This window comes from Morone saxatilis, unplaced genomic scaffold (assembly GCF_004916995.1).
Source record: "Morone saxatilis isolate NCDOM2014 unplaced genomic scaffold, NCSU_SB_2.0 Contig21, whole genome shotgun sequence".
NCBI lineage: Eukaryota > Metazoa > Chordata > Actinopteri > Moronidae > Morone > Morone saxatilis.
Window position 1 is genome coordinate 2,186,032 of NW_023339774.1, and position 9,318 is coordinate 2,195,349.

The 9,318-nt window shown below is 40.3% G+C and overlaps 1 protein-coding gene across 1 annotated transcript in view; it reads left to right on the forward strand.

Moving 5' to 3' along the window:
* Positions 1 to 9,318, forward strand: part of LOC118332819 (netrin receptor DCC-like) — a 210,084-nt gene that overhangs the window by 179,413 nt on the left and 21,353 nt on the right. The window contains exons 24-25 of the mRNA XM_035668249.1: positions 2,121 to 2,270; positions 7,291 to 7,599. Of these exons, the coding sequence (XP_035524142.1) occupies positions 2,121 to 2,270; positions 7,291 to 7,599 (459 nt within the window). The remainder of the gene's footprint in view (positions 1 to 2,120; positions 2,271 to 7,290; positions 7,600 to 9,318) is intronic.

Sequence of the window (9,318 nt, forward strand, 5' to 3'; positions counted from 1 at the left end):
GGTACTGTTGGGTCTCTGTAAATGTTATAAGGAGTATGGTCTAGACCTGCTCTATTTGAAAAGTGTCCTGAGATAACTTCTGCTATGAATTGGCGCTATTCAAATAAAATTGAATTGAATTGAAAATTGAAAAAGATCTAACTTTTCAGTAGATAGTAAAAACCCAAAGAACCATATAAGTGAATGACTTGAATGAAGGCCCAGTGTGTAACATTAGAAAATGGAATATAATGTTCATAGTTTGTGTAGTTGGTGTTTTATCACCTGAAAGAGAGAGCGGGTCCTTCTACAGATTCTGCCATGTTGAACCACCATGTTTCTACAGTAGCGGAAAAACCAAACACTGGCTGTAAACAAGCTTTGCAGCCACCTTAGTTTCTCTTGCAGTATTCAGTTGTTTGTAATCTGCCACTTCACCACTAGATGTCATTAAATCCTACAAACTGGTCCTTTTATAGAGAAAAAAAACTCTATATAAAGTTATTTATTTTATATTATCTCCCATCTTCCCCTGTTGAAAAACTGATGGTGGTCACACAAAGAGAACATTGTTTGACACAAGTTTGCACACTGTTACTTTACAGCATTCCTTCATTAATGGTTGTCTTTTAGTTTCAGTTTCTTTCAATTGATTATATTCATCATTTCATTACAGCAGTAGTGATGTCGCGAGGTGGGACAGAGAGCAGTGGAGAAGCACACTCACCACGAGTGCCACAAAAGCCATGCAAACAAAAAGCAAATAAGAGTAATTTATTAATGTAATATGTGCAAAAGATGTACGGACGAGGAAAATAAACAGTCAGCAGAATACAGTTAATTCATGTAAAGGCTGCAGGACACTTTTAAAGGGAGAGAGAAATTCCCTCTAGTCAGCAAGATCAACAAGATCCAAAAATATTACAGAGAGAGTTTGTTAGGCAATTTTATAGCCTACTTTGTTTATTAGTTATTCAGTATAAAAAATATTTTACCGTGGTATCGAATTGATATTGAGAATCGTGGAATTTCACTGGTGTTGGTATTGACTGCTAAAGTTCTGGTATTGTGACATCCCTAATAGCTAGAAATGTCAATATGAGATTAGAAATATGTTTATAACTAAGTATAGACCGTTTCCACAAACATTTCATAAATATACATGAACATTGCAAAAGGCAATATTAACGCACTTCCAGCATGGCTAGAGGTGCATTCAACAAGACAGCAGGAAAGAGACACACACAGGATACACACACACATACAACACTGTCTTCAGCCTGTACTTAGAAACGAAATAACAGAGAGCCAACACGTCTGATGTGATAGTGTAGTGTGTGTGTGTGTGTGTGTGTGTGTGTACCTGAGGCAGTGTAATCAGTCTCTGTGAGTTTTACTCCCTGCAGTTTTCTCTGGAGGTCACAGTATGAACTGTGTCTGGTGTGACTACTCTCCTGACTGTTTCTGCTCCTCTCTCTTTACAGTCTTGTCTATATACTGTCTGTATACAGTATTGTCTATTTCAGACACAGAAACGGCATTGAGAAATCATTTTCAAAATAAAATACCCCGCACAAACTCCGGATCAAATTTCACACTACATCAACACTGTGGCACCAGGCCAGAAGTCAGTCAGAGAAAATTTGAAGCAGAGAAACGCACCGTTTTGTATCCTTTTTAATGACAAAATACACAAGTAAACAACATCAGGCAGGTAAGCAGCTCTAAAGACATTAATGCTCTCGGTGGGATTTGAAGATCGCAGAGCCTAACTGCGTAGCAGACGCATTCATAAAGCCGTGCCTGGTGAAATTTCAGGGTAACTTTTTTTGTCTTTGAGAAACTAAAAAGGAATCCTTATGAATATGGGTTCACAAAGTTCCTCTGCACAACATACAGCAGTGACAGTTCATCAGTACACATTTTCTTGCTGCCACAGCTGGAGCACGCAGTGCGTTGAGGCCACTGTTATGTTATACACTTACATGAATGTACAGTGTTAGCGTTCACCAGTGTGGATCCTCACATTGCTGTTACAGTTAATTGTTCTTGGCGTAGACGTGCCCTTTAGTGAATGTAGGTTCTTCCTGCGTGGCTGCCTTTCAGCCTGCTTTACTGATGGTTTTGTCCGTTTGTTTCAGCGGTGGTCAGTGCCATCCCAGTGCCAGCTCTGGACTCTTCTCAGTATCCTGGTATCCTGCCTTCACCATCCTGTGGCTTCACTCACAACAAGTTCAGCCTGAGACCGATGCCTTTCCCCAGCCTGACTGTGGACAGAGGATACACACCAGGTACTGCATTACTACTTACTGCTAATGCTTCTAAAAATACTACTGATACTGCAATTATAGAGACAGAGATACAAAGCAGGTAGTGGTCATATTACTAAAACTATTGACTTATACAGACAACACATACATCTGTAGTTCTTGTGTTCAGCACTCTTTAGTCAGTCACTGACCATCTATTGAAATAACCACTATACTTATGAACTACTGTACACCAGTCCCTCCAGGATTTTGCAGGCTTTTTTAAAAATTGTTTCCGCCTAAAATGCCTAATCTCATGACAACTTTTTTTTTATGTTGTATAATTCATTAAAAATCAAAAGCAACTTTTTCCAGTGAGAATAAAATCATTTTTTCAAATTGTTTGTCAATTTCTCCCAAAACCACATATATAACAGTTAAGAATACCAACGATATGTATATGGGTCACAATAAACTGCTTGCACAGACTACCTATACAGCCTTTGGCTAAATATAGGCTAAAATTAGTTCAGAGATTAAAACACAAACCTCTTTATGCTGGTAATATCATAACCATATGTCAAATGTTATTTAGGTTTGGATATTTTTAGTATTTTAATCATTGAATGATCTTTCATTCAAAGTGGCTTAGTGTAGGCTAATATAGTTGAATTTGGGAGCTTTATGCTCCAGCAACCCTGATTACCCGAGACTGATGCCAAACACATCAGTTATTCTTGATTCTGAAAGACTTCTCCTTTAATGTTAAAAGTGAAACATAACGTTTAAAAATATGAGCAAGTATGTGAGGCAACCAGTCACACCGGGTTGTGCTACAACGAAAACTGTCTGACAGTCTGGTCCTTTATTTTACTACTTTAACACGACTAACCTACACTGCAATGCAACAACAATACTTTTTCTTTATTTTCATTTCTACATCAGCTGGTAAGGATGCTGACTTTTGTGTGGGACTTGCAGCTTTACCTCCAGTCTTTAAACATGATATCAAGTAGCCTTATGTAGGCATTAAGCATATATTTAAGGCCCAATCTACAGAGTTCTCTGGAGAAAAAAAAAGTCAGGACACTTTGGTAGTTTGATGAGCCAGCTAGCAACAGATGAGAGACTCTGCCAGCAACAGTTGTCAAATCAATGGTCGCCATCTAGAATGGAGCAATCTGCTTTTGTCTACATGTGAAATTGAGGAATCGTTGTTTCAAAAATTACTATGAATTTTGCTGGTGAATCTACCGTTATCACTGTGTATATGTGCCATGCGAGAATAGTAGTACATGGGTAGCAACAGTAACTAAGGGGCAGACCTTGGCAGTGTTGGCAGTAAGGCATTACTAGCAATAATATTACTTTCCTTGATAACCAGTAGTGTAACTAATTACTAATACAATTTCAGTAATAATACTACAATTAATTTCTTTTAAATAACTATCGCAACATATACTGTGGTTATCGCAGTTATGGTTTTTATTAATGTATCACTAATATAACTGGTGCTATGCTCTGACCGCTGCAGCTGTTAATAGAAAGAATAGTACACGTAATAATAACACAGCCTTAACCTTTAATAAACACAACACTGCAACACTTAATCGTTCCAGCTCTCTCTCCACCGCTCCTCTCCTCCCCCTCCCTGACGTATTTAAGCTCCATTTTGCTGCAGAGCTAAATGCTAAACGACGTGGTGGGGAGCAGTAATTCAGTAATTCAGTAATTGGCTAATTCCTGGTCGGCTTGTATCAGTGATTTAACAACAGCAGAGAGACGGGGAGAAGCTTCAGAGTCATTGAATTAGCAGACACACCGGGAGGGCTGATCACTGCTGGCAGAACACACAAACTCGCAATGAGCTGACAGGAGGGTGAGGTGGGGCAGCTAATGACAGGCGCATATAATGAGCGAGAGATACAGAAGCAGTTAATGAGGGAGATAACATAAACTTTAAAGTCACACAAACAATGAGACATATAGAATGTGTCCATAAGGACTCCCACTCCTAGCATTTGTGAAACCCTAACACCCAATCAGGGAGCTCCATGCCCAACACACCCAGGTAATGACGGGACCAAGCCAGGTGTTGTGTGAAACTTCAGAATTTAAATCAATTCCTTTTAGATCTATTGCTCCTGATGATTGTGATGTAGTGTTCTCCATAGCAACAGCTGATTCCGATCCTTACATATAGTGACGCATCACATCATATTTTGTGGTACAAGCTGCCTCTACTGTTCACACAGACTCCATCTTGGGTAGCCCAAGGTAAGATCGGATCACATCCAAACTTTCTTCAAACCCACAAAACGTTCTTTTAAAGTCTAGTTGAGATCCAAGAGTTTCCAAAGATGCCAAAAAAAAAATTAAGCACAAAACATGAAGAATATTTCCTTTTGATGGAACATTGGTTGATTTGATGAGTAGACCTATATAGCTAGCATCCAGATGAACTCCACATACAATTTAAGACACTTTCCTTCACATGTAGCCTTATATATACATCTCTGTTGGCCAGATCGGAAATCTGATTTCATGTAATTTCATCTTCCTGGCCACATGAAAACTAGGGTCAGCTCTACTCTAGAGTGTAGTGGTAGTGTATCTTGTGATTTACAGTTTCCTACTGGACCCATAGTTTTACTCGCTAATGCAGCTAACTGTCGCTAACTCTATCTGCAGTTAGCTGGCCTGGACCCAGAGTTTCATGATGGAAAGATTGATAAGTTGCAAACCGTTAACTGCTTGGTCAGCCGTGCAGCTAAAGTAACTGACTCAGCCCTTTATTCTGAAGAGAAAAAGAGAAACAGAAACTTAGGTTACGTTCCTCTGCACACAGACTGTGTGACCAGTGTGTAGGATTTAGTGGCATCTAGAGGTGAAGTTGCAGATTGCAACTAACTGACACTACTTGCGTCTGTATTTAACAACCTGGGAATGAGAACGGGCTGTGAAGTGTGTAGGAGAAGCTGGGTTTGCCTGTTTTGGGCTACTATAGAATGATGGCGGTTCCACTTGGCGGACTCCATGGAAGGCCACTCGCTGCGCCTTTTGATTAAAAACAGCTCATTCTAAGGTAACAAAAACACAGTGATTCCTGTATTTAGGTGATTATACACTAATGAAAACACTTCAAAATCACTCGCTGTTGTGTTTCTGTGTCTAAACGCACTAGTGCTTTCCATTCCGCCACTGTGAGTCACCAGCAGACAGTCGCTCTCAGCCAACACATCTCTCCTCATTTACAACCACTCAGACTAAGAGCAAAAACTGAGGTGTTGTTTAACAGTATTACTTGCATCCTTCCATCACTGCAGCGATGGATATGAGGTTTGTTGTCAAATATGGCGTGTGATGGAGAGGAGAGGGGTGGGCAGTGCTAATGAAAGGAGGAGTGGAAGTAGATCAAACCGAGGCTAATGAAAAAAGAGGAAGACACATCCTCCCTTCCTCTCTTATATGTTTATTACACTTTACTCTTCTTTTTTAGTATTTGTTGTCTGGAAAATATGTATCCAGACTGATCCTTCAATCACAGTAACACCAGTGTGATATAAGGGGCAGATAGGGTAGGGGAGGTGATGGGGGAGCGGCCTGGCCATTACTGCCCACTGTGTTTGTGTTCCACTCCCACCTGCACAATATAGATTTCGTGTCTTCTCCTGTCCTGCAGTTGAAAAGACGCTATTTTACTGTCAGTAGTTACTGAGAAATTTCTCCAAATGCCAGACTTGCTTTGCTTTTCTTTTGTAAAACCTGCTTTAATCTTCTTTTCGACTTCATTTTTGATTCTGTCTCCATCCTTCTGGTGGGTGTAAATCCAGGGATCCACAGTTTATTTTTTGACCACCCACTCCCACCCTCGGCAAAGTCAGATCCGCTCGTTCCTGCGAAATCTTCCTTTCAATGCAGCCCTCTAGTTCCATCTATTAAAACTGCGTAGGTGGAATTGGGTGCGTTTGACTGGGACACCCCAGGACCCCGATACTTTGGTATTTTTAAATAGCACAAATTGAAACAGAAACCTAAAGCAATGATATGAAGTCAACAGGAACAAATTGAAAAATTGGAAAAATAGAACAAAAAGTGACAAAAAGTATACTTCTGGGGTCTGCAAAATCTGAAGCCAGTGTTTGGTTTGTCCCTTTTGGGCTTCTGTAGAAACATGGCGGACTCCATAAAAAAGGACCTGCTCCCTTGTTCTGTAGGTAACAGTAACAACAATATTTATATTCAGATGATTATACACTAATACAAACATAACTATGAATAGTATATTCCATTTCTGCCAATAGATCCTCCTCAATGTTACACACTGGACATGCAGCCAAAACAGAAAACTCCAGCGAGAAACTTTACACTCCAATGAGGAGAAAGAACTAAACTGCAAACCTGGCAGGACTCAGGGTCTTTACGCATGAGGAAAAGATTGATGTTTTAAATAAAGGTATTCAATTGTACAGCTGCGATTTAACAGGTTTTAAAAATCCATGAGCCTTTCAGTGTTTAAATAACAACATGTGTTTATTTGCTTTCATGGAAAACTATAGACCAATATGGAATGTCTATCCAAACCCCATTATAGACAGACAGACAGACAGACAGACGGACGCTACATTCCTGACAGAAACACATTCTCAGTCCTGTGGCCTTCGTGCTGCAGTAATTTACACAATAGGGGCACATTTTCTCTGCCGCCGACATCAAAGCACTGAAAAAACACTGAAGCTTTTTGTTGCAGAATATTCACACGTTTGAAGTTCTGTTGTTTAGTTTTCCGATGTATGTATGTATGATGATGATGATGATGATGATGAGGAGGATGTTTGGTTTTTCCGATGTATTCAGTGTATTTCTGTCTTTTCTCCAAATTAGTGTTTTTTACAAATAATACTGATTCAAAAAATGTTTTGTCTTTTTTTTTGTCTTTTGTCCCTCCTTCTATCTGTTCCCATTCTTTCCTTCCTCTCATCCCCAAATCCATCTCTCATCTCTTTTTACCACTTCACCCCTCTGTACCAACTCCCTTCATGTCCTCCTCCCTCTTCTTCAGCAATGCCTTCAGACACCTCTGCCAATCCTCTCCTCCAGCAGCAGCCTCCACCCCAACAGGCCCCTCCCCTCCTCCCTGGCTCGTCCGCCCCACCGGGTGAACATGTCCCCGGGGTTGGCCCAGTGCCCGGGGCTCCTGCGGCTGTTACCGCAGCCGCCGCAGAGGAGGCCCAGGCTGGTAGCGGTCGGACCATCCCGACAGCCTGCGTGCGGCCCACCCACCCGTTGCGAAGCTTCACCAACCCGCTGCTGCCACCGCCAATGGGGACTATCGACCCCAAAGTGTACACCTCCATGATGCCACAGTCCAGTGAGTACAGCTGTTTGGTTTACAGATCGAGGGTCAAGACGCACCCAGTATGTTTTTTTGTTTTTCCAAATCTGCAACTGAACTAAAGTGCAAAAGTTGATATTGTGTTTGTTCATATAGACAAGTAAAATGTCACATCTCACTTGCCTGTTTGGACAAGTGGTAAAAATACAATGAAGCAAAGGCTTTTCTGGAGCTGATGATGGAGGTAGCTAAGGAATAAGCTATCTTACTTCCTTCTCATCTCTTTTGAGCATTGCACGTGCTCAAGACCGATCGGGCATTTACGATAAAATGGCAGCAGGCAAAGTTTTTATGAGTTGAAGCACAAGCAAGCTTTTTCTTATCAGGGAAGTAGGAGTTTAGTTGGGTTGGGGGCTATGGGCAAAACTCCAACTATGTATAGTAAAACAGTTTGCTGCAAGTTTGAGTGCAAGGCGGATAAAATGGGGCTGTTTTTGAAAGGCGTGTCAAGTTTCTAATCTGGTCTCTGTTATTTGATAACCACTATTAAACAAAACGATTTGAATAGAGACAAGTAACAATAGTTTTTGGGGAAAACTAGTAGTAGTACATTAATGTTGAGCCCTTATAGAAAAACATTTTACATCGGTTTGCAAGTGTGCCGTACATTTTGGACCCTTTCAGATGTCTTTGATCCTCTTTAGTTGGCACAGTCAAACCACTATGTCAATGCATGTTTGCTTGATGTTACATATCATAACATATATAAGTGATGTGACATAACATGAGACATAACGTGACATAAACTTAATTTACATTTTGTGATGTGACGTATGTTAAGTTCCTCTGATGTTTACAAGGCTAAAACTCTCAACTATTGAAAGGAATGGGGAAACCCCTAACTGCGGTAGGCAGCTGGACTCCCAAGACCATGCAATAATCCATCTTGCCAGGCATTAAGCTGTGCTGCTTGCCAGCATGAGCTACGAGCGTGGTTTGTGTGAAGACGTGAGTTTGCTCGAAAACAACATTGGCGGCTGCTAAAGAGGTTATCATAGATGCTGCTAGCATCAGTTCTATGAGAACTGGAGAGTATTTCTTCATTGAAAGAAGAGCAAAGAACATTGTTTTGTTGACTAAAGTAGTGAATTGTTCCTTCGTTTTGGCTGATATATAATGTGTTATCTTAATTAACATACATTTGTTGAGATACGTTTGTTAAGTCATGAGACAGTAATGTTAAGTGATTACAGTGATTCAACAGAATGCTTTTGCTTTATCCAGTTTTTCTGCATTAAGATATTTGTGCAATACACTTAAGGTTTTATAATTTATTAAGTAGCTTAACTATTACATTCCAGCCAATTAATATATCTTCAACATAAACAAACTTTCACTGAAACCTCACTCCTAGTAGAAATTGTAGCCATCCTAGAATTGAGCTCTTTTAATTTAGTGCTCATTCCTTGAAATTCTGCCAGCCTGCTCTCACTTATTTGCTTAAAGTGAAAACAAGAAAATACGGCAGGTTTATCACACATGATGACAAAAACAATATTTTAAAAAATCCCCCGACTGGTTCAACTCTGTAGCAGCTCTTGGAGTTCCAGTTTGTTGTTTTCTCAGATTCCAGTGACTCTTTGTTTAAGCTCTATTCTCTCTGCTGAGCGGCTGCACTTTGTTTAATATTTTATTCAGGGAAGCTAAATGTGTTAGCCCCAGGCTGCCCAGGTGTGTATGTGTATGTATGTGTGT